Source organism: Nipponia nippon, unplaced genomic scaffold (assembly GCF_047370975.1).
Source record: "Nipponia nippon isolate SJK-2023a ecotype South Korea unplaced genomic scaffold, ASM4737097v1 scaffold_1, whole genome shotgun sequence".
In the NCBI taxonomy this organism is placed as follows: Eukaryota; Metazoa; Chordata; class Aves; order Pelecaniformes; family Threskiornithidae; genus Nipponia; species Nipponia nippon.
In genome coordinates this window covers 61,175,313-61,202,097 of record NW_028262290.1, presented here as the reverse complement: position 1 = coordinate 61,202,097, position 26,785 = coordinate 61,175,313, and the positions used below count along the sequence as shown (strand labels likewise).

The 26,785-nt window shown below is 35.2% G+C and overlaps 1 protein-coding gene and 1 long non-coding RNA gene across 9 annotated transcripts in view; both read right to left on the bottom strand.

Annotated features, from left to right (window-relative positions):
* Positions 1–17,414, bottom strand: part of CCDC102B (coiled-coil domain containing 102B) — a 179,371-nt gene extending 161,957 nt beyond the window's left edge. For 6 of the 7 annotated variants that reach the window (XM_087736409.1, XM_087736424.1, XM_087736415.1 and 3 more), the window contains exons 1-4: positions 16,794–17,414; positions 8,319–8,386; positions 3,008–3,628; positions 928–1,142 (exon numbers count right to left, since the gene is read on the bottom strand). In XM_087736409.1, coding sequence (XP_087592535.1) covers positions 928–1,142; positions 3,008–3,613 — 821 coding nt within the window. In that variant the 5' untranslated portion in view covers positions 3,614–3,628; positions 8,319–8,386; positions 16,794–17,414. The remainder of the gene's footprint in view (positions 1–927; positions 1,143–3,007; positions 3,629–8,318; positions 8,387–16,793) is intronic. The other variant, XM_087736404.1, reaches the window with a different exon arrangement.
* Positions 17,415–21,116: 3,702 nt separating this feature from the next.
* On the bottom strand, positions 21,117–24,953 carry LOC148057398 (uncharacterized). 2 transcript variants are annotated; one of them, XR_015699662.1, is made up of 4 exons: positions 24,832–24,899; positions 24,552–24,594; positions 22,867–22,927; positions 21,117–22,673 (listed from the first exon to the last, which is right to left on the bottom strand). It is a non-coding gene; the product is annotated as an uncharacterized LOC148057398 (long non-coding RNA). The 2 variants fall into 2 exon arrangements; XR_015699661.1 differs by lacking the exon at positions 24,552–24,594 and having other exon boundaries at positions 24,832–24,953.
* Between the last annotated feature and the right edge of the window lie 1,832 nt (positions 24,954–26,785).

Below are 26,785 nucleotides of genomic sequence, written 5' to 3'. Positions count from 1 at the left end.
TGTGAAAAAAACTGACAGGAAATAAATTCTTTGTCATAGCTTACCATTACAGACTCTCTGAACTAAAACTGTTGAATGTATTTGCAACAAAGGGGGCATTTTCTTCCTTTTAATTTTCTCATTAACTTCAGCTGTTTTTGAAGTTACAGTCACATAGTGCCTGAAGTCTCCTACTAAATCCATCATACATCACATACAGCATGTTTCCTTGGAAAGCCTTTTTGGTGTGATTCAGTCTTGCTCAATACTGATCATCTATATGAAACATCAGGGAATCCTACCAACACAGAGACGCGCATGCTAGCATATAGTGTGTAATCAACATATGACTCTTTTAGGCCACCAAAATGCATATTTACTATTTATGCGAGGTAAATTTTATATGATACAATAAGCGTACAATGTGTGTTATTCTTTCTCTGTTATCTGCTTTTGACATAGACCTTACTACAAGTGAAGAGGTTAAGATTAACAGCATTTTGCAGCTGTATTCATGTACTTTTAATTCAAAAACAGCCTTAGTCATTCTGCAGTTGGACTCTTTCAAAGTCTGCTGGTCGAGTATATGAAAATTTGTTATTATGCACAAAGCACACCAATAAGTGAGCATAGCATACATTAAATACTACTTCATTGATACCAAATTACTAGTAAGTATAATTTTTTAATTAACTGTATGTTCTTAACAGTTCTGTATGGAGCACTTCTTATTTAAATGACAGACAAGCCAAGGAAAACAATAAACACACTATGCTGATTTTTTTCTCTAAATTCTTATCAGAGCCTTGTAAATGGCAATTAATAAAGCACAGAAATGAGAACATATGAGCTATAAATGCAAATATCATCATATCTATTTTAGAAAGTGTCTTAAAAACCTTTGCTTTTAATAAAGATTTCCCCAAGTAGGATATATTTTGCACTTACTCTCTTTCCTTCTGTAAGATTTTCCGCATCTCAGCCAAATGCAAATGCAAGACTGAACCATGTATTAAATCATTCTCTGTTGTCTTAGCTGTACTGTCCATATTTTTTTTAGGTTCCTCCAAATAGATGTTGGGAACTCCACTGTGAAAGGAATCAGGAGGCTTCGGAGCTATTTTTTTATTGTGATTGCTTTGGTCTTTCATTACCTCTACATCCTGAGAAAATAAAAATATGACATCCAAGAAAAACATAAATGAAGGGAAAAGTCTAACATAACTTCTGCAGGGCCTACCAAGGCTCTTCTAGACATTTAAGTCATGCAAGAGAATAAGTAACATCTTATACAGTTGCACTGTATATGGATAGAATGTGCAAAACAAGTCATTGTAGTTGGATCACTGTCATTTTGTGACATTTCATACCTTCTGTTATGACAAACTTCATATCGAAAATATTTTTAATGTACCTTTACTAAAGAAATAGAATCCAGTTATCATTAGTTGGCTATAACTATGGTAAAGACAGATTCCTGGAACTCACAAAACCAGGAAAGCAATTTATGCATACAAATAATATATTGAGAAACTCTACATTAAGAACTCTCAGACTTCTAATGTAAATCATTTTGAAGCAGGTGATGGACTTATACAAGTTTTGTATAAAGACAAAAGTTACCTGCATAACATACCAATTTGGATCCCATTCAGAAACCAAAAGCACTATAATACCTATTTTGAAGATACACATTTTGCATACAAAACATAAGCAAAACTAATAACAATTAGAAAAAATCATTAGAAAATAAAACACATCTCTATTAGGAAGATGAACATCTCTTATAAACAATAGTTTCCTTTAGAAATGTATTTAAGTTTTACCACCTCTGACAAATTATGTTTAAAAGCCAATCTCATTTTAGTACCAACAGTACTATTTCATATTACTCTGCCTTTTGAGCTTTTAGAATAATGCCTGAAATCTATATCAGAAAATACTAGAAGCTGCTGAAAAGACATGACTATTTTCCATTCATATATAAAGGTTTAGTTTTAAAGTAGTGCATTATTTTATACTACAGAGAAAGAGAAAAATTTAAAATATATTTTGTGTCAATTTCTTCCTATGGCGCATTTGTCTGCCCAAAAATATGAAATGCATGCATTTTTTTCCAAATTTATTCTCACTACTAACACTATGGTGGTTTTTTGTTCAGAATTCACAGGAATGTAAGGTAATGTAGGTGCATTACAGAGCGAGTGAAAATTCTGAAAGTAATACATTCAGGCCTAAGATCCCAATAATTTTCATTGAACTGAAGTAAAACATTTCCTACATCCTACAATGTAGGAAAAAACATTTTCCAACAATGTAGGAAAAAATTTCCTACATCTACAATGACTGCTATCCATCAGACAAATAACAAGTATAGTTTTTACATGGTGCTGTCTATAACACTATATAATACATGCCAAGGCACAGAATTAAAACTGGTAAAACGTGAGCAAATAGTTCCATTTTGATGAATAGAATTGATTCTTTTGTATAGAATTAGAAGCTGTATTAAACCATGCCCATACTTGATTGTTTAATTCTATGTAACAATGTAATTGTTCTCCTCGCCAAATAAAAATCTTGCCACTTTGCAGAAGAATTTGCCTCACCTCTTCCCTCATTTCAGAAGTTGCTTTAAGGAAGAATTAAATTATTTTATTTTAGAAGGCAGGAACCTACATTACTTTTTTGGAGATAAAAAAAAAAAAAGTACACAAAACATGGAGAATTCAGGTAACAGAGATAATCTGTTACCTTAAAACATGAGGGGGAGTCGGAACAATACTCTAAGTTATTGGATATAACATTCTGCCTCTGTTACTGAAATGTTTAGCCATAGTTGAAGGGTATGAATTGTTTTCCATATTTCTCTATATTAGGAATATTAGATAGGTGAAAAAAGTGGTTTTATTATTGAATGGATGAGGTAATATTTTGGTCAAAATCCTTGAAAAATCCCATTTCTAAATACACATCCATAATCTCCAACTTCCTCATGAACTAAAAAAAAAAAATCCCCATTCTTTACCTTCTTTGTGTCTTCTGCCCCAGGAATCTTGTTGGTTTTGCTCAGTTCTTTCACAGGTTCTTGTTCCAGAAATGTGAACTGGTTTAGGTCTTCTTTATTATAAGATATTTCTGAGCAACTGAATTCTGTTTTCCAAGCGGTTACATTTTCTAAGTTTTCCTTCTCACCTACTAAATCTTGATATTTTTTTTTAAGCATACTCAGTTCTTCTACAACACTGTCTAATTTGATTCTCAATTGTCTTGCTTCCTCTCGGGCTTTATTTCTTTCTGCTCTAACTTTGCTCCATTTCTCCCTCCAGTTAGCTGTACAATCTGACCACCAGCGCATGGTCTTCTCCATTTGGGCAGCTCTGGCTTTGACTTCTTCCAGTTCCCGAATTCTTACTGCTTCAAAAATTTCCCAATCACTGCTGTAATTTGTATGCATATATGGATAATGAGATGGATATGGGTAGAAACTTTGAGACGGCAGATTTGAATTACACAGATGGCCACCTGGTTGGCAACCTCCAGCTAGTTTATAAGGTTGTCTTGGTTGGGTCCCAAAAACCTGTGTCTCTTCCATTAGTTTCTGAATGGACCTTAAATTCATGTTTTGATTCATAATCTAATTTCACTCCTAAAAAAGACAAAGAAAGACAATAATTTAGCTTCCCTCAATTAAATTATATGAATAACCTCAAACAGTAGTTTATTTTACTACTATAATAATGAGATAATCTTAATAATAATGTTGATGGTTTAGAAATGTGCTTCATCATCAAGAAATAGCTATTAAAATATATTTATGTAACACTTTTTGAGTACAGCATAAACAGACATTCTTATTACTTGACTAGAAATTGCTAGAAAAGGAAGTGTCATTAAATGATCATAGTGCTCTCAAAAATTTTTGAGTCTAGAGAAACCAGGCAAAAGCTTTCTTCCTTCAAGACAAGATTAAATTGAATCAATATATATATTAAATGTCTAGTAAGAGGAAAGTATTTATCTAGAACCACAATCACACATTCACGTGCCTTCTTTCCCAAACTGTGGAACTTCATACTAGGCAAAACTTACCTTATAATAATTTGCCTGCCTAAGCAAAACCTCCCCCCCAAAACAAACAAGCAAACAACTGACCTTTGGATTTTCTTTGTTCCATGAGAAAAATCAAACATTTTTATAGGGGGCTTTATTTTGCTGTCTACAGTCCAGAAGCTTTCCAGGAAGTATATTCTTATATTATTTTTGAAAGGGTAGCACTATCCTACTGTACTGTATAGCGTACCTCATGATGATATGACTCTGCTAGCAAATCTTGTAGTGTTCCTTTTCATTATTTATCTGCTATTACTCATTCAGCCCAGAGGAACACTAGTGTCTCAGAAATTGCTTTCCCACCCCAGTGCTGAGAAAATGTTGGTGTGGACAGTCTGTAGAGACTAGTCACTTATACCTTCTTGGTTTTTCCTTTTGAGTATCTTAAAAAAAAAGAAAAATCTTGCTATACCAGTAGAAGACTAAGTTGTTTAAAGTAAAAAAAATGTTCCTATATTCCAACATCCATCTGTAAAAAAAATCATGCTTATATGTTACAGCCATTAGTGTTAACACCTGTAATTGAAATGTAGAAGTCCAATTCAGTAAACAAAATACTGAAGAGTAGATAGTCTTCGCATTATGATTCAGTCCTGTTTCATTTAAGCTGAATAGAAGTTTTTGCAGTTTTTGGTTCCAGTTTCCCAGTTATTTTCAGCTTTTCAGTGCTTTCCAGGACATTTATTTGCCATTTGTTAGAAGCTTCTGGAGAACTGTTGTAGTCAAGTATGGATGTGAGAGAAGAGAAGGAAAATGACAGTAAAGGACTCCAACTCCCTTCACTGCTACACTGCCTGGTGTAGCACCACCAACACCCACAACAACACTACACAGATGTAGAACAGCTGCTGCCGAAGGTTGATAAAGGTCAAGTCTCTTTCTTGTTGCCTGACCTACTCCCAGAAATTCTTGGGAGTGGGGGGGGGGCAATTAACCCTGTTACCCCATTCCAAATTAGATATATCTCTACATATTTTTTATGTAGTGTATAATTATAAAGATGAACATGATACAAAAAGGCTTCTCCACAGAATGGATTCATAGTGTATAGCTAAGACCTATTTATGAATTCATTTATAAAGCCAAAATGATCCAACTAAATAAATAAAACAGGGAACAGCCTAGAAAATCGGACTACATTCATTATCTCTATTTTAACTGATATCTCAACTTTTAGAATACAGCATAAGCACATTAAGCTTCTTTGTTCACCATTTCTTAGAGATAAGTAGGGTTGACGTTGTTGATGTAACGCTCAAATGCACAGACATTTATTTCAACAAAGTATTACAGATGTCACCTAATAACACACATTGTACCTGCCCAAGGTTTTGATTTATCCACAAACTTCTAAATTAAACTTACCTCAGGTGAAAAGAGGACATTTCTTAACTGGAAGATAGTCAAAGGAGATTTCTTATTATTGAAGAATTATTTGCTCTTTAATCTTTAAGTAAGGTCTTCAGCAAAAAGGATTTTTTTTAATATAATTGCTTAATTTGAAAAGAAAAAAACCCCTCAAACATCAAATTGCAAAGTGATAAAAACCTGTAAAACCATTCAAGATCTGGCGGCTTTATAGAATCATCCCTCTAATTTTTCTTACTAGTGCTTAAAATGTAATTCAAATAGAGACTTGTAGAACAGGTTGACTAAACTGAAGAACATTCTTGTTAGTTTGTAGGATAAAGTCTTGGGTGGGGGCAGGAAGAAGAGAAAAAAGCTAGAACTGTACCATGGAGCAATTCTTTTGTTCAGCAGGTAGGGTAACTTACTGAAGAAAAACTCTTGACACCTATGAAGGCACATTGTATTTATATTGGTAAAAACTACCATTTAACTGGTATCTGACCATGAATAATCTTAAACATCAATGAAGTAGATAGAGTAGATTAATGACTAGAAAAACAGACCTTGTCTTTGGTCTCCCCTTTGACAGAGGTCAGTCAAATAGCAAATCATCAATACATGCTTAAATTTCCCTACTTGTAAAACAAGGCTAATTTACTGTTTGAAACAATTATTGAAAAGCATTGCCCAAAGAATTATGCATTGTTATTGCTAGGTGTGCAAAGATTTTTTTCTTTTCAAATAGAAAGATGGCACTGAAGGGTCTACAACCTGAATCCATAATTGTTGTATTGAAAATACAGGTTTGAAATATCTTGGTGTTTCACTATGTAGAAACACACGCAAACTTTCTTTGGTCAGGTAGTCTATTTTCACCCTGCTATATGTACAAATAATTAGCAGCTTTCATTGCTTATGGACAGATTGTTTCATTCTGTCCCCTTTGCACACAATGCAGACAATCAAATATTATCACTGAATCACAGAGGAACTGATTAAGTCAAATTCTCAAAAATAAAAAAATGAAAGGTAACTAGAGCCCATGAGTCACTGAAGGCTTATCAGATCTCTGTTTCATCCATGGGATTTTTTTCTATGCAATTTATCTTGGAAGTTTTATCACTTACTAAAAACAATAGAGGTGTACAAAAGTGCAATGTTTCTTTGAAGTCTTTTAAATTTATTTTTTGTTTAGTGAGCAAGGTGCAGTGGAGGCCTCTTAATCTAAGAAATACCTTATAATTTAACATTACATTTAACACAAGAGAGAACATGACTATATAGAATGTGGGAAACATGATTCACGACTTATTCTGATTTTAATAATAACCTCAAGAAAAAAAAAATCACACTACTGTTTACTTCGTTGAATTTCCATTTCATTTTATAGTGAAACATCCACAAGTCGTCTGCATACAGCCCTGGTTTACCTGAGGTAAAAGGGTGTTTTCACAATGGCATTAATGAAATTAGTATTTTCTGCTTTGCAGAAGTGCTGTACTTTCCTGACCAATGTAACCCAGCACAAATCCACTGCTGCTGAAAAGACAGCCCCTCCTTTCTCACACATGCATCTACATGTTCTTGACTAGGTAGTTTTTTCCCTTAGTAAAACCAGTGAAATAATCAGGTCAAACAGATGCAATATTCGTAGCTAGTAGTTTTTCAGCTTCATCAATGCCCTCATATTTCACTAGTGGCTGCATGAAACCTAGTGTTTCCACAAAACATGGTGTAGAAATACAAGATGGAAGGAAAGTAGGACTGTCTTGTTTGACATCATCACAGAACTGTATTCAATTTATAGAGCTAGTGGAATTACATAAGTAACATCCAGGGAGCAACAGCCAAGAGTTTGTGAACAAAACAAAACAAAAAATCTACATATTGTATACAAGATTATACTTAAAACATGGTATTTGACTTTTGTGAGAATATTGTATGAAACTGAAAGAGGAAAGTGTATTTCAGTGATGACTAGAGCAGATTTGCCCTCCTATGGAGAAAAGGCTTGTGCAGGAACGTCTTTTTGGCTAAAGTGAGTTTTTGCCTACAAACTTCCTTTCTTGGCAAACAACTATGATGTATTATGCTAATCCACTACGGTAACCCTACCTGTCAGGTTAGTCAGCCTCCAAGACCATGGGCGGTGAAAGCAAATGAACTACCCTTTAAACTGCCACACATCATTGTAATGGTATTTCCCAACATTTTTTTTTATTATTATTTTGTAGAAAACTCCTAGAATGTCTAGAATTGAACATTGTAATGTAATGTTTAAGTTTTCTGCAGATATTTTTCAAACATTTACATATAATCAGAAGACTAGCTTCCCATGAGTGTTAAAACACAAGGCTAATAGCATCAAGGATGAATATTCTTACGCAGCTAGTTTAATATCCATGTCTGAATAGAGCAACTCTGATAAAAATGGCAATAGGAATTCTATTTCAACTGTGAATGACTAAGACTTGTGCTTGTATCTATTTTAAAAGAAATACACTAAAATACTAGTCTTGAAAGGAAGAAAAGATTTAAAAATAACAAAAATGTGTTCATTACCATAAAAGTGCCTGAAATGGTCAGAACCTCACCGTTCCAGAGGGATGATTAAGATGGGCTTTTTTTACACGTCACATAAATCTGATCTTTTATTTCCTCAAAAATACCGCACTGATTAAATAATCATAATAAAAAAAAATGTTTAACTGAAGACTGTTGTAATACTGAATCACTTGATACTGAATCTTTAATCATCCCTGTAGTTACAGTGATACTTCTAAAAAATTTTCTCTTCTCTGGTATATGACCACCTCATAGAAAAATAATTCAAGGTAAAATGCCACATATCTACATTGAACCTTGAAAACTCTCACCTGTAGAATATTGCCAATCTATTCCAGGGAGGAACAAGAATAATTTCTGAGGCATATGTTGAAGATAACTAAAAGAAAGCTATGTGTTAATATTGTTACAGACACAAACCTCTAAAAATCAGAAATTTCACAAGTCTGAAAACTGAGGGAAAAAAATAGTCTGCAGCTATTTTTAAAGTTGCTAGCTTGAGTTTGCAGCAGCAGACTAGCTAGCACAGCATATGGAGCTCAGTGAGCATAATTACTTAATGAGAGATAATTGGATGGAAAGGTAAGATAAAGTTAGGGAATTGGACGAAAGTGAGGATTTTCTGTCCAGGGAAACCTTCTGATAGTTCCACTCAACGATTCAGGGATAAGAAGTAACACAGAATACCTTTTAGAGTAGTTTTTCTTAGCTGAATAATCTAAAATAAGTATGCACAAAATATAGGAAGCAACATTCATTGTATCATGCAGTGGGCTGGGGATAGTATGAAAGAAAGAGAGAGCGGGAGGTCCGATGGTTCTCAGAGAAAAAAAAAAGGTGCAGACATTTGGCAAACACTACAAGGAATATAGGTCTAACCCATATTTCATTATATTACAACCTTTGCTTATTTACCTAATGATCATAAACACCAGTAAGAAAAAGAAGAGCTCTTGATTTATTATTACAGGCTACTATTGTTAGGGGCAAAGAGAAATGTATTAACCCTTGGTGGCACAGTTAACAAAATCATCAGGAGAGAAAAGAATTATTAGGCTTTCCCCATGTTAATACCTGCTCACTGAACTCAGGTTTTTCAGTGAGTTCAGTAGCTAGGTCAGCAACTTGAGGATAATATTTCAACACCGTTTTACTAATCGCATGACTTACTTAATCTTTAGTTACATGACTCTTAATTATGGAGACCTCAGCCAAACATTTTTTTAAAGGGATCCTATATCTTTACAGCAAATGTTTGCTTCAGATTAAGCCAGTTAATTTTCTTTGTCTAATCTATAAACGTAATTGGACAAAATTAACCATTAAAACTGCACGTGTGCTTTTGTAGGTGCTACAGGAAAGTCGGAACTTTCCATGATATTGCTGAAGCTACCCCTTCAATCAACAAACCCCTGCAAAGGAAGAAGGCTTCGAGAAGATGGGCAGGGGTCATAGGCTCATTATGGGAAGAATATAAGGAGCAGCTGACTGTCACTCCCTGAAAACTTGGCCGTTTACAAAGGGCTGCTAACTACCGAGCCATCAACTCAAGAAAAAGAAATCAAGTTACATGTGCCTATTCCTGTTGTAAAATTGACTTTAACTAGTAAGCCCTTACCCTTAGGGGTTCCACCCAGTGGCTAGAGAATTGGGTGTAAAAATATTGACAAGTAGAAATATATGGGGGAAAAACCACCACACTGGAAAGTGATTTATGATATAGCTCAGTCTAAGAACACATCCATAGAACATGTATCTGGTCAACAAAGCCCTAAAGATCCAGAGGTAATAGAGAGTCAGGTGGCTGATCATTTGACTAGAATAAATGTAGCACAAAACTCTGAGGCAGAATGAGTACCTGGTTACAATAATGGCTTGGACACACTGGTACTTATGATTTATTTCAACAGGCTGTAAGGAGAGAATGCCCGGTGGCAAAAGCTCTGGCAAAACAAATTGTAGATTTGTGCCATTTTTGTGAAACAGTGGTACAGCACATCACCAACATTTTTACCAACTTCAGGGAAGGTAAACAAATCTGGGAAACTTGACACATAGATTATATTGAGGAATACCATCTGTAACACCACATTGACAAGTATTGGCAACAGGTGATAATGTTGCATTAACCCTAAGATCTAAAGTTAACCTGAATTTAACTATATGTAGTAACACTGGATGTGAAGATGTACATGGTTGTGACAAGAGTGAAATGAGTACTACAGACATGTAAGTAAATCATACACTAGTGGCCCACAGTAATTACCCCAGTACACAATAACTGTACACAATGAGAAAATAATACTTGGCAATTTTTTCCATAAACATTCTTAATAATCACTGGGCAAGTCAACGTAAATGGACAAAATTAAGATACCATTTGTTCTTGATTGTGTATCTTAAAAAACAATCCAGACAACTTCTTAATAAAAGTACCCTTCACTCAATGCAATTGCATGATAGACAAGAACCTATGATTATGGCTCCAAAATTAATGACATCATGTGTACATTTGAACTTAACCAATGTAAAACTACTGCATGGAATAAAACTTGTATTGATCACCTTTATGACTTGTGGCTACAAAGTCATAGACCAACAGGACATAGAACTAAAAGAGATATTATTCAAACTCTTGTGGGGTGAAATTGGTATAAGAACTGAACTTGATACTGAAACCCTAGCAAATAAATCATCAGTATAGGAGAAACTGAAGCTAGGATAACAAGAATGACCTGGAAAATGCTTAGAGGAAAAAGAAGTAAAAATATGATAATAATGAACACACAGCTCGTGCTAAAGCCTGATGTATGCTGGGAGCAGTGCCATTAGGTCAAAACGAGAGCAACACGTATGTAGGCCACAGTGGACAGGAAGAGATAAGGGCTGATATCTCCTGCAGCCATCGTCTCCTACATCTTTGCAAAGTAACTGCCTAGCATTTTTTCCAGAAACCGCTAACTCATGGAAATGCTATAGAACAAACTTCTGAGCTGAAAAGTATGTCAGCTTACCCCTAAAGTTTTTGAAGAAGATGCAACAGCAGTCAGACTGCTGAGGCTTTTGTGCTTGCCAGTGTGATACAGGGGACACCCCCACCATGACAGAGGAGGAGGAATGAGCACTCTTACCATCAGCTCAGTAACTATTTTACTCATAGGTAAGTTACAAATTCAATAACTTGTGAATTAGAGAGGTCATGAATTAATGAAATAATGAATTAGTGAATTCATGTATTGGAGTAGTCTGTACAAAGATGATTCAACCATCGTTTGATGTCTTTCTATGTTTTGGTGGGGGGTTTTGCTGTGGTTTTTTTTGTTTGTTTGTTTGTTTGTTTAAGTTACAGGCTATTAATTTACAGAATGCATTGTTTAATTTACAGAGTACATTGTGCTGTAAATTTGAGAAATCCAAACAGACCATGACAACATATGCAGGTTATCATAATTCCACAGTCTGGGTCTGATCATGGTCTCTGTTAGCAAATTAAGAAAATTATTATTTTAGAACTGAAAATTAAAAGATGGTGATAACAAGACTTTTCAATGCACAGCCAAAGATCATTGTGTTTATTTTTTCCACAGCTATAAAGCATAACAATATTAAACCATATAGTATATTTTTAAGTTATGTTGTTTCCAAACATTATATTCCTTACATGCGTCATAACTAAAAATCAGCCAAAAAAAATGTCCTGAAGAGACAAACCATGCAAATTATTTACTTCCTGTCAGGAGATATCTGCTATTTCCTTTTTTTCCTTTTTAGATTTCTCTAGCTACATTCCTTTTAATATCAAAATATCAACACAAATCTAACTTTTTTCTAAATCCCACTTTATTGACTTCTTATGTCTGGTAACTAAAAACACTTATGCTGTGAAAACCGTAAAATATGAAGTTATGTTTCTCACTTCACAAAGAGAAATGTTCGTGGGTTTGTAGAGTTTTGTCTTTTTTTTTTTTTTGGTCCAATTATGAAATCTGTAAACTGCCTGAAAGAAACAGGTTTTTTCACTGTATCAATTGGGAAAGTATGGTTTGTTAAGTGTGTCTTTGAGATCAAATGAAATCACAGCCACAATTCATTAGTGTCCTGACACGTAAGATAAAAGTTATGCTTATCTTCCTTGTGTAATCTATCCTCAGCCGGAACTTTTGAAGTGTAAGGGACAATGTCAGGCCTAAATCTTAATTTCAAATTGCCTTAATTTTCAAAGTTCCTAAACGACAGGATTAAAACTCAGATCTTTTATCAAAAAAAAAAAAAAAAAAAGACAAAACTGAGGGAAATGGTGAATGGAGTCAAATCCAGTTGGTGGCCAGTCACAGGTGGTGTTCCCCAGGGCTCAGTGTTGGGGCTGGTCCTGTTCAGTATCTTTATCTATGATCTTGATGAGGGGATCAAATGCACCCTCAGTAAGTTTGCAGACAACACCACGTTGGGTGGAAGTGTCTATCTGCTGGAGAGGAGGAAGGCCCTGCAGAGGGACCTGGACAGGCTGGATCGTTGGGCCCAAGCCAACTGTATGAGATTCAAGAAGGCTAAGTGCCGGGTCCTGCACTTGGGTCACAACAATGCTACAGACTAGGGGAGGAGTGGCTGGAGAGCTGCCTGGTGGAAAAGGACCTGGGGGTGTTGGTTGACAGCCACCTGAACATGAGCCAGCAGTGTGCTCAGGTGGCCAAGAGGGCCAATGGCATCCTGGCCTATATCAAGAATAGTGTGGCCAGCAGGACCAGGGAGGTGATAGTGCCCCTGTACTCGGCACTGGTGAGGCCATACCTCGAGTACTGTGTTCTGTTTAGGGCCCCTCACTACAAGAAGGACATCGAGGTGCTGGAGCATGGCCAAAGAAGGGCAACGAAGCTGGTGAAGGGTCTAGAGCACAAGTCTTAGGAGGAGCGGCTGAGGGAGCTGGGGTTGTTTAGTCTGGAGACGAGGAGGCTGAGGGGAGACCTTATTGCTCTCTACAACTACCTGAAAGGAGGTTGTAGCGAGGTGGGTGTCGGTCTCTTCTCCCTAGTAACAAGTGATAGGACGAGAGAAAATGGCCTCAAGCTGCAACAGGGGAGGTTTAGATTAGATATTAGGAAAAACTTCTTCACCGAAAGGTTAGTCAGGCATTGGAACAGGCTGCCCAGGGAAGTGGTTGAGTCTTCATCCCTGGAGTTGTTTAAAAGACAGGTAGACGTGGTGCTCAAGGACATGGTTTAGTGGTTGGACCTGATGATCTTCAGGGTCTTTTCCAACCTTAACGATTCTATGATTCTATGAAAATAAACCCAAAATATTTAGACTGGCTGAGAAGGAGTAAACACAGAAGTGCTGAGTAAAGCCTTATACATTTCCTATAGGTCTGGCCAAATATAAAATCTTGGGAAAACTGAATATCACTATTTTCCTTATTATTTCTTTATGGTATAAACACCATTGCCTTGAAAATAAATAAAATTTAAACTTGGCAGAGGTTAAAAAAATTCCAGAGGCAGTAAAAGGAGTAGGACCAAATGTAAGTAAGGACTTGTGAACAGACTCTGTGCAGAATCTGGAGTCAGATCCCACTTCCGAGTTGATCACTGGTAGATGGTGGGAAGGAATAACATGACAGAGAGAAAGAAGACAAAAAAGAGACTCAAGTTTCAGCTTGGTCTTCTGTTGAAAAATCCAGAAACAAATTTTGTTAACTACTCTATCAAGCCTAAAAAATTCAAAACCAGAAAGTAAATTCAGGAAAATGGTAGCTTGGTAGGGAAAATTGCATTTTACTACTACATAAAATGTTGTGACAGACAAGGTTATCAGCTCAAGACACGGCCTTATTGAACCTCATGAGGTTCAGATGGGCCTAAGTGCAAGAGCCTGCATCTGGGCCAGGGCAATTCCCGGTATCAATATAGGCTGGGGGATGAAGGGATTGAGAGCAGCCCTGAGGAGAAGGACTTGGGGGTACTGATAGATGAAAAGCTGGACATGAGCCGGCAATGTGCTCTTGCAGCCCAGAAAGCCAACCGTATCCTGGGCTGCATCAAAAGAAGCGTGGCCAGCAGGTCGAGGGAGGTGATTCTGCCCCTCTACTCTGCTCTGGTGAGACCCCACCTGGAGTGCTGTGTCCAGTTCTGGGGTCCTCAGTACAAGACAGACATGGAGCTGTTGGAGTGGGTCCAGAGGAGAGCCACAAAAATGATCAGGGAGCTGGAGCACCTCTGGTACGAGGACAGGCTGAGAGAGTTGGGGTTGTTTATCCCGAAGAAGAGAAGGCTCCAGGGGGACCTTGTAGCAGCCTTCCAGTACTTAAAGGGGGCCTGCACGAAAGATGGGGAAGGACTACTATCAAGTAGTGTAGTGATAGGACAAGGACTAACGTTTTTAAACTAAAAGAGGGTAGATTCAGACTAGATGTAAGGAAGACATTTTTTACAATGAGGGTGGTGAAACACCGGAATGTGTTGCCCAGGGAGGTGGTAGATGCCCCATCCCTGGAAACATTCAAGGTCAGGTTGGATGGGGCTCTGAGCACCTGACCTAGTTGTAGATGTCCCTGCCAATTGCAGGGGGGATGGACCAGGTGACCTTTAAAGGTCCCTTCCATCCCAAGCCATTCCATGATTCTGAAGTACCCCCAGAAAGTGAACTATTATATTAGCAGTCCATGTATAGCTAAATTCCCAGGAGACAAGGTACAGGACGAGCACATTAGAGATAGTGACTTGAAATGCAATAAGCCACAGAGGGATTAGTAAGTGAAAGGGCTACTCGGTAATAGATGAAGCTTTTACTGTTTTAGTCAGAAACAAGACAGGATTATCCAGAAACCAAAGGAAAATAAAGCAATAACCAGAATGCTGAAATAAGCATTTTATGCCATACATCAATATTAAGTATACTGCTACTTGATATTCCAGTACTCATGGTAAGAAAAAAATTCTTTGACTCCAGAGGAGGAATTCTTCCTATTGTTTATAGGAGTTTGCTTTTCCTGAAGGTTTTAATAATTCACTTGAAGACATGTAGGGTAAAATTTTATATATATAATTTATAATTTCACAAAAAGAAATGTGAAGTGACCCTGAGCAGCCCTCAGGCTGGCCACACCAGTCACATTGCCAGTTTACCCTCATTTCCTATCCTTCCTCATATAACCTACTCCAACCCTTTGAAATAAGATTTACAATTCGAAGTGGAAATGGTCCTGCCCATTTTAGAGAAATTAAGTTCTCTAGACTGACAGCAGTTCTTTTGAAATAAAGGCACGCTATATAGAAGTCCTGAGTAATCTGCTCTGAGGAGGAAGCTGGATTAGATGATGTCTAGAGGTCCCCCCTAACCTCAGTCGTTCCATGATTCTCTGAGCAGTGTGATTTCTGAGGAACTGTATATGCCTGCTTCTCCCAGTTTTAACAACATTGCCTTAACAGCCAGGAAACACAAAAATCAAGATCACAAATTCTGTATCTCTGAACACATAACTTTTAGCAAAATGGTTCGCAAAACACTATGTAAGTAGAGAAGTGCCATAAGAAATAAACCCATTTTAGGACAACACTAAACTGCCTTAGAAGCAGCAATTCTGTGTCATTGTCAAGAACCATACAGTATATCCACATTTTTCACTTCTGCAACTCTTCCAACTTATTTCTTTTTAAAAATCAAGTACTTTTATAATGTAAATAACTGTTAATAGGAAGAATATAGGAATATTTTGATTTATTGTTTTTCATGTGAACACATTCATGGTCTAGAACTTTGTTCTAACCAACTTGATTCTTGAACTTTTAAAAAACATCAGCAGATTATGTGAAAAAAAGTTTTTTGTTTTCAATGTTGCGTGTTATAAATAACGATTTGTTATTTACATACTTCTAAATAACAAAACGTTGATATTCCATTATACATATTAGCATCAGAATTCCCTCACACAGTTATTGAAAAAATAAACACATTGTGTCTCCTTAAGAATTCAGTGACATATGGAAAAGATTTTCTCTTAACTATATTCTCATTTAATCCATTTTCACTGTAATGATTGAAAGGTAAACCCAGACTATCTGCTTAAAGAAACCTGCCAATTTATCTTATATTTCAAGGGAAGTAATGTAGTTTCTTGGAATGTCCTTGCTTCCATTCCAAACTAAAATATAAAACAAAACCAAAAAAATAAAAAAGCCAAAAGTATGCAACAGTTATTTAAGACTGCTACAATCCACTCTTGAAAATCTCTAATTTGCTAAGAATTTGATCATTTTATGGGATTACATTTATATTGCTTCTGTAATAGATATAAGGGTCTACACACTGTCATCCATCCATCCAACACATATATTCTAAATAGAAATGCAGTTTTAAAATAGCTTGAGATGTGAAACCTGATTGCATATTAACAACATAAAATTCAACTGGGTAACTTTCCCACTTCTATTATTCTAAGTCTGTTTGCTTCTTGTTTCCAGGGGATAGAGAAGTAGAAATTCAAAGAAAAGGTTTGTTCTTAAAATAAGTTTGCAAAAAGCAAGAGATGCTCAAAAGAACATCTACTCCTCACACACCAGAAAAACTCATTTGCAGATTCAAGCACTAAGTATTTAAAGCTTGGCATAATTTAATACTTGGCTACTTTGGAATCAAGCAGCAACTAGCAAGACAAATGCTGGATATAGGCAAAACCAGAGATTTATTTCATTAAGTATGAGCAAAATTTTAAGAAAAGTTAAATCTAAATAAGTACTACAATACGGAATTACTCTGAAAATAAGGACTGTTACATTATATTTCACATAACTTACTTTTTCTTGAGGTTGAGGGGTAGCCAGATTGTTTGCTCAGATCTGCAAGACAAATCCCTGTGAAAGATTACCCTTTTTCATCTGTAGATATTTCTCTTCATTTCTGATAAAGGATCTATGGTGCATGCTTAATACTTATTATTCTTAGGGATGCAGATATAGAGATATGATGCCACAAAATTTTCTTCTGTCCCTCTTCATCATTTTCTAAGATAATTGAATTAGAAGCAAACTAATAGTCTTATTTCCACTGCAGGGTGGGCCCTGATACAGCAATGTGGAAAGGCACAGCTGTAAGGCACAAGGAAAAAGAAGAAAGAAGAATGTGTATAAATCTTGGCTTTATCCCCATAAACTTGTTCTGCCAATATAAACTGCAAATATGCAGAGCACTGTGTGTGAAGAAAGTGGTGAAAAAGAGAATCAAGCATTCCCAGATACTTCCCAGGCTGAAGGTCAATTCTAAGCACAGGTGGAAACAATCAAGATATATCTGTAAGCAACAATTAGTGACTTGCAGGAAACATTTAATTTTCCATAAATTTCCACAAAATTTTATATTTGGATTGATGCTTTTATTGAAACTATTACCTTTACTGTTATTCCTGTAACCATGAGGACTTTAACCATACATTTCTCTCAATGTGTGAATTGCTTCTGTAAAATATAGTGGAAACTTCCTATGCCAATAGAATTTGACCACAGAAGCAGTCAAACCAGGATGGCTAAAAGCTTTTAAGTACTTTTTTTTTTTTTTCTCCTTTCATTAAAAGAATAAAAACCCTCTAGGTAAAAAGATTTTGTTCTTTCAAGTTACAGTAAGACATAAGATGCCAATAATTAAAAGCAGTAACTTAGAGCAAGAATTCTTCCACAGCATGTCTTACATTATTGTTGCCAATGGTGGTCTTAGAGGCTCTTGCTCAAAATGAAATGCTGTAATTCTCTTTGTAAAAGGATGTACCAGAAGAGAGCTTGGTCCACTTCTCTGTGGCCCTATGTACTGCTTTTCCATTTAACATTTTCTCCTCATGTCTAAATATCCATTTTAAAGTAAAATCCTGTTCACTGTTTCAGTTTCTTTTTAAACACACGAATAATATTTTATATTATATAGATTATATACATACTGTACACATAGACATTCATGAAAAAGACAACTTGGAAGGTAGTCACAGATTACAGTAAATTTAAAGACTAAACAAATTCTATTCTTTTTTTCCTTTTTTGGCTGCCACTTTCAATAAACTATAAGCAGTTTGGATACTACTACTTCAAGATGAGAAGCAGTAGTATATACTCATTGTGATTTAGGTCTACAGGTTAACACAAGACATTACATATCATTGCAATATCTTCCAAAATCTTTTACATAAACAAACTGATGTTTCTTCACGTCTTTGAAGTTGTATTCAAATCCTTAAGGTTAAATATGGGTAACATAAATATTTTTACATAGAGGTGTTGCCATTCACTACCCATAAGGCCAAAACAAGCTCTGAAGTACTGCTTTAAATATCATTTACAGTAACTTCATTTCCCCGAGAATGTTTTGTTTGATTACAAATCTTCATAATATATCAAGCAGAATTTTTATACCTTTGAGTCTGTAGAATTGATACTCATTTCTCAGCCACCACACTTGAAAAAATAAGTTGTATAATCATGGGGGGGGGGGGAGCAGGGGGGAGTGTGTGTGAAACAAAAAACTTTCCCAGAAAATCTCAAACAGAACTAAGTATTAAGCAGAAGCCAAGACAAGCTTAACACAATTTAACTAGCTAGCTGTAGCTTTTGAGACACAACAGTTTGCTTGGCTGGCTCCCCTTTGAGGTTGCCTATCACTTTTTATTAATATATGATCAATAAAAAAAAAAAAGGCAGTAAAAATGAACTTCCGAGGTAATTAGTATAAGTAGGAACTGTCAAAGTTTTAGATCTTTTCAAGTAAACCAACTTACAAACAGGTTTACAAAACTTAGTGTAAACTTCTAAACTAAGCAAGTAGCCAACTCACCTGAGTGCTAATCTAATCTCATTGATTCTGTGTGGAGATTGGTAACCTACTATAAAGTACCTTTGTTTTCTGAATGATGCTCTCTGTGACTGTTAGGAAAGACAGGCTATGAATAATAATCTGAATAACAACTTAAATTCATACCAAATTCAGAGTGTATTTAAACTAAGGCAATATTAATTCATATAAATGAATTCACATCAGTTATAGGTCTGGTCTAATAGGCATCTTCTGAATAGCATAGAGAGATTTTTTAGAACAATAGCAATCTGTTCCCAAACTTGAAACAGGTAATTGCTTCAGAAGAAGAGAGTTCACATTAGTTAATATTAGTTCAGTATATTGAAACACTATCTTTTTTAATGCCTAGGGCTAAAGATGCAAATGAACACTTTGTATGATTTATCAAAACACCTAGACTTCTTGTTCTTCAGACACAATAAGATTTGCTTTTAATCACATTAAAATGGCTTCTGATATTTTTTTCAGCTGAGGCAAAGAATAACCAAGTGCATGAGTCTTCTTCCTCTGTTTCCACAGAAAGAAAAGTTAGAGTGAGTGTTTAACGTGACAAACATTTTTTTACCCCACATTGAAACAAACAGTGAAAGTGTCGTAGTCCCTTTATTGGAGACAAGTAGGCTAAGCAGGTAGCTTCTTACACTGCTGAGCTCAGTTGCAACAGAACCAGTTGTCAGTCAACAACAGAGAATCTCAAAAGACTTCACATAATCAAAATTGTCAGTGTGTTGTTACAGGATACGCAGCTCAGCCAATACACACATGCACTGTCTTACTTATACTGACAGACAGCCCCTTGACACGGCACAGAACAATATCCTTCATGGATTTGCTCTGAATTTTCCAGAAAGATGGAAGACTCCAGAAACATACAGGAACAATATCCAAGACATACATCATCCACAAGGTTAGAGCTGCATTTAAGCATGTCATTCATCATTGGTCTTAAAAGTATTTTTAAAATTTGTGAGCATTAAAGCCAGTTGGAAGTTAAAGTCAAAGAAGAAAAGAAAGCTGAAAAACATCTCATTCAGCTGTTTGTTTTCATCCAGGCTGTTTGTTAATCAATTTAAGATATCTGAAACATAAATATTTGCAAGTAAGCTTTAAATAAGCTTACAGTGCACTATTCAGACCAAAGACCATGGTATCATATCAGGTTCTCAATGGTTAGATTCCTTTCCCAGCAATTACTAACATTAGCATTCTACTATTTAATGTTTTATTTATTTATTTTTAAAAGCCAAATTAATGTCTTTGTGAAAGCCTCTGTAAGTTCTTATTGGGTACAGCCAAAATTTAAGATGCTCAGGTACTCCTAAATGGCACTGGAGACTTCAAAGACCTTTGGGTTTTTTTTCACATTGGGCTATAAATCAGGTCAGCTGGGCTCCTTTCAGTTTCAAAAGGAAGTTGAAAGAGGCAACTGAAGACAGACTTTCTTAACATGAAGAGCACTTTACCGAACAAGAATTAGGTCAGACACAATGCTAAAACCTGTCCATCCAAACAGTAGAGGTCACTTAAATGTATAGAGAAGCTTCATTATTTAAACAAAAATCATCGCAATTTTATTTTCAAGAATCTATACCACATTTCGAACAACTTTTTGTATGCTGATCAGTTGGAAAGTGACTTTAAACTGGATGGCTTCACTTTCATTTACAGGCTTTTTTGCTTACTAACAAAACAACACTGAGGGATTTTTTTGCTTGTTTTCAATATGTGAGGATGTAAAGGCATATGCCTGAAAAAGTTTTTAATCCCTGCTTATATTCTGAGAAATTCTTCTTTTTTTTTTTAATTCTTTACAATATCTTAAAATCATATGCTTTATGATATGAGAGATTAAGAATTGTCCTGTTATAGTTGTAAACACTTATGATTTTTTTCTAATCGAAACATGACCTACTTTCAAAAGGAATTTTGTAACACTGGAAGTAGGGAAAATTAATCACAGATATCTGATGCATTGTTTCAGACCAAGACACATAAAACATTCCAATGTTTATTAGGACACAAACCAATTTTTCTTCAAAACACTACTCAGAGTCAATCTGGAAACAAGTTATTTTCCCACCCACATAAGCAGACAAGTGAGAATGCTCATGAACATTTTTTTTTCCTCTTTGGGTCAGAGTCTATGCCTTTGGCTTGTTCAACTACTTTGATATAGTTGTATCAGAATTAACAGTTCTGTTGTGCAGAGATATGCTCAGTTTTATCAGAATAGTTTTAGAAGCCATTTCTTCTATAATTAAGTCTTTAAAAATATTCTTTTAAAAAAGAGATTACTTCTTGGACATTTATATGTAATTATTCTTAATTGTCCTTAACCACTGTAGTGTTTTAACACCATCTTATGTCTTTCAACAGTTCAAGGACTCCTTTGTGGGATTTAATGCCGTAAGATAGCATCCTGTGATGACTCCCAACTCCACTAAGTCTTCTTTGAGGGAAATGTACTTAAGAAATAATTCATATTGTCACATAAGCCATGGTTCTACAATTACTAGAGTGATCACATAAAATAATCCACAAAGTACCATATGTTATATCCTAGAGGTCACTTAAATGCATAGAGAAGCATCTCTGTCTGTTCTCTCAGTGCCCACAGTAGGCCAATGAGTAGTCACACCAAAAGAGAAGAAATCAATTGCATAAGTAACAGTTACTCAGCCTGGCTCCTTCTGCATACTTTCTTTTGATTATTGTCCTCCAGACAGAAGGGAAGTTGGCATCTTTTTGCCAACCTGGATACCTAGGAAAGTTATGGAGAAACCTTCAAGGCAACTGAAAATATATTTAAAAAAAAAATAAATAAATCAAAACAATAAGAGCTTTCATGGCACTTCTTCCCCGGTATTCCTCCAGTAATGTGATTGACATAAAATAAGAATGGATTTGGCATATAACCTGTCTTATTTAACTCAATGTGAATCAGACCTCTGTTTGTGCCGATTTGAGTAATCTAGAATCAAGCTGTTCAAGGAAGATCATTTTCACAATAAACCAGTCAATGAAAGATTATTGTATGGACTAAAAAGGGAATAGGAGCAACAGTGTTCTTTGATTGGAGACCTGCTTTTCCAAAGGAAGGCAGAATATGGTTTCTAGCATGTCTTAATAGGAAATTAATACCAAGATAATGTAGTTTCTATGTATTGATACATCTTTATGTGATGTCAGTTAAAAAAAAAAGTAAATCTCTGTTGTACAATCCTGGTAATACCTTTTTAAAAGACAGAGGGGGGGGAAAAAAAAAGGCGTTTCTAACGACTTGAAAAGAAAAGCACAGTAAGGGTCCCTAAAAATGGAATGGACTACTAATAACAATAAAAATGTTGTTTAAAAGCTAATTTGCTTATTTTTTAGTTATATAGAAGCTTACCAGACATAACTGTAACTGCAATAAAGATCTCTTGTTTTGGGAATGCAGGAAAATTTTTTACATTAAAGCAGCCCTTACAAAATTGTGAGATTAATGTTCGGTTTTCAATTACCGTTGTAACTAACTGAGTTAAGTAGAGTGGAAGATTCAAAGCTGAGAAAGAAGTGAAGAATAAGAACAAGGAAGTTAAAGAATAGACAATCATTAAAGAGGATGGACACTGAGAATTTAAAGGAATACGAATTATGAATCAATCCGTGTTAGGAAAACAAAACACACAAACTTAAACTGAGGATTTCAATATTACTCAAAAGTTCATTATTCTTTCTTCCCTTTTCTCCATTTGGCTAAAATATATAGTTTCATATAAATGCAAATAAAATACTTATCGCTGTTTTCCATGGAACTTCCCTTAAAACTGCTGTTTCCAAATGCAGATTGCCTGGGATACCTGCACGATAGAGAGGTAATTGTGTTTAGACACACTGGCAGCTACTTATAAAATGGATGACGTTTATGGAATTCATAATGCACCATAACCAGACTCTCAGTCTTTTCAATTAAAGTAACAATAATGACATTAGTAACAGCAGATTTCACATGTATATAAATGATTTACTGGCACAGAAGGAACTGTTTCCTACCTCCTCTATGGAGCCAAATTTCACATCTCTCTCTGAAGTACCTTGCATTGCATAGAGATTCCTGGAACGGAAAAGTTCATGCTTGTGTGACTTTTTTAATACCTTGATGAAACTTTTAGTGATGGACAGCAAGACATGTCTACTAAGCAACCCGGCAAGCTTGTACACGCTTTAGTGCCCTATATTCTTTTTCTTGATGCTGGAGTGTTCCGTGGGTTGCTTGCAGTTGTTCAAGTGGATGAACTCAAACCCAACAGTGAAGAGCTGCACTATACACTTCAGAGAACAAGCTACATATGCCTGTTTACAGATCCAATTAGTGTAGCCTGAATGTCAATGTTAGAATTGCTTTTACCTTGGAATTCTGCTTATACTTTATTCAGCTGTACTATTGTAGCGACTTCACCATTTATTAGCAATTGGTACAAGTATTTGATATAGAAAAAAGGCAAAAAAGTAGAAAGCAGTATTTAAATAAAAATAATATATACTTCACTATAAGAATACTTTATAGGTTACAAAAATATAGCTAGTTGAATTAAAATCTGCAACAGCAGTTTTTCCTGATAGAATATTGCCTTAAATGTCCATATGTTCTTGCCAATTATAGTTCAGAGGAAAAGGGTAAAATAAAACTTGTTTAATAAAAGTGGTAGTAGACATGTTGCTTTATTTTGAAAGCTCTATGAAAAGTGATTTAAAACATAAATTTTTAATTTTTCTGTTTGTTAAGTTTAGCAGATTCTAATGGAACAATTGTTATCAATATGGAATTATTATCGTGGGTAACATTAGCTAGTCTCTTCAACCCACAGAAGAGTCAACTAGTAGCATACGCTATGGATATGACTAGTTCAATTAACAATACCTAATATATTACAGAAATCCTTTTATCTTCATTATATTATGCAAAGAATTGCATTCAGAAACCCCCCCAAAATGTACATTTTCTAACACAGGTAATCTGAAACAAAAGCTAGGCTTCTACCAATAGGATTATTTATAGCAGAGGCTGCTTCACAAAAAAGTTGTAAGAATCAGTGAAAAACAAGACAGACAAAATGCAGCTATCTGGATAGTCAGTAGGAGGCTTGTTAGTACTATTGTTATATGTATTTACTAAACTCATCAACATTACTTTTGAAATTTGATCCTTGGTTCTCATTGATGATGGATCATCCATACAGTGTCATACCATCTGGTATATTTGCCTTTCAAATAATGACAAACTATATATCCTTGTCCATCATCAACAAATCAGAGCACCAATAAATTGTATTTCATTGCATTAAAATAATATCATATAGCTACGAACACACTTTTTCCTTATCATATCATCAGATATTTTCTGAAAGAAGTTAGGATTATACAACACATTAGTGGAATTTATGAAAATAAAAACATTGTGAAAACACTGCTTTCTAACAAAAAAATGCAATATAAACTGCTGTGAACTCATAACAGTATTGTCATGACACTTATGTTCATACTACCAATAATGATTAAAAGTTACCAGAGTTTTAATAATTTATCCTGTTGCGGATGCATTTCACACAGTGATTAAAAAAATTTTCAGTATTGAAACAGTATAATCCTTGAGCTTTCTGCATTTATACTAATTTCTAAATCAAAAATAAGAAATAACCATTTAACAAACTGCCACTTTGAAAATTTTGAAAACTTACCTGGTTATGGTAAGCAAGGATCCTACTATATCTGAAAAACAAGCTACATTTAATGGAGTGTTAGAATTAATACTACACAATAGTAGAGAAAAGGACAGAAGAGAAAAATCTATCTAGAGCTAATTTAGCGACATATTTCAAATACTATCTGCTTCAGTACGTTTCCTGTGTATTTCAGATTGTTTTCCTCCTTACCATCAGCATGATAGTAACCCATACTTTGTCCCTGAAGAAAAATATAAAAATTAAACAGTAAACCCACAAGCTTAAGATCCCTTACCCTCTGGGTTTGCTGGGCTCCTCTTGCTTCTCAGTGTTACAGACACATGTGTAAACAACAGAATTTCCTGCATCCTTTTCTCATCGGCACAGTACTGGGAATCGGCCAATGGGATTATGTACAGAATTAAGGCCATTCCACAGTAACTGAAAATGAAAAAGGAAATAGCTTTGCATTAAAATTTAGAGTTTCAGTATTAAAATAGGAGGCAGGAAATATTTCTTTAAAGAATATAAGCTCAAACATTTTTGTAACTGACATGTGACAAATCATGACACCACTGTCCCAAGGCCAATATCACAGGCCACCTAAATGGCAGGTCCTTGAGGCATAAAACTGATATGGTTAGACACAGCTGAAATTATTTGCCATAGCTCTGAAAAGCTAAATATTTCTAATTAAAAAACCTCATCATGTACAGAATACTTAACATTCCTATGTCACGATCTGAGGCTGTGGAGCCAGATTTCCTTACTCATAGCTTTAAGGAACATATCTCTATTTCTCTACTAACATCCCACCACCTTTTAACAGCAGTATAGCAGGTAGTCTTTTCATCATGAATGGTAGCTATGGCTGCAGGACTCTTCACTTAAATAAGGGGATTGTCTGATACTAGGATTTTATTTTTTTTTTAATTTATTTTAAGGAAATGAACAAGCAAAACCTCACATTCCCATCAATTACATGGACACTATGTGACTTTTTGTGACTCACAAAATCTACTCCACTGCCAGGAGACAAAAGACATTCAGTAAAAAAGGTGAGTAAACCGCTAGACATTCCTAGAAAAAACAAAACAAAAAACAAAACAACAAAAAAACTGTTGGAAGTACTGCTAAGTATTTGTTAAATTCTTTGCTATGGATGTCTTAAAAAAACCCAAAGCCTCTTTTTGAGTTCTTTTATTCTGAAGATTCATTTAAAAATAAAAACAAAACAAAACAAAAAAAACCCACAAGCGACCACTGTAATTAACTACTTTTTGGGAAGGAACACCCTACTCTTCAGGAAAAAAGACACAAAAAAGAATTATGCATAATAGGCCAATAATAAAATAGACCAATAGTAAAACTATAACCAAAAGGTGCATTCAAATTTAATTTAAAAAATTATACTGTAAATTTGGGAAGTTACCATGTGAAATTGTATGGACCAGACTATGCAGATGATATGTTTTATAAACTTTGATGAAATATATCATCAACTTTGATAAGAGAATCAAATTTAAAAAAAAAACAACAAAAAAAGCAAACAAACAAAAAAAACCCCAAAAAACCCTCAAAACCTTTTCATAATAAATAAGCTTGTGGATTGCAACTTTTCATGATGCTAGGGAACTACTAGGGAAAGTATTATAAGGTACTATTAGGGAAAGGTAGCAAGGAACCTGACACACCTATAGTGCTAGATTTGATAACCAATTTTAAATGTTTATTGGAAAATTAAGTGGAATAGTCACTTATTTTTATATTTTTGCCTGCAAATATATTCTTCCTTTTTACTCTCATTTGACCATTGTCCTTGATGTTAGGCCTATCACTGTAATAATTACAGAACAGTTGTTGCCAACATGCAAGCTTGCTAATGCATGACCTTCACGTAGGGAGCTGAATTGTCTTCCTAGAAATCTCCAGGTACGTAAACAATTCTTAGTAAGTTTATACTAAAAACACTGATGTGCTCATCAAGGGAATGAGACTGTGGTCTGTCATTATTTTTGTAAGGAAATTGTACTGAAAAAAATAAGATAAAAACTGTAGGCAGCATCAATAATCTAGAACATATGTTTTGATACATGGCATTAGCTTTCAACTGGACTGTTGCATGCCTGATTAGCATGTGATAGACTCCATTCACTTTGAGTACATGTGAACTTTGGCAGCCTGCCTGACCTGCTTTTTCCAAGATCCCCAGAGAAGCATTAACAGAACGTGAAAGCCAAATTTTGAAT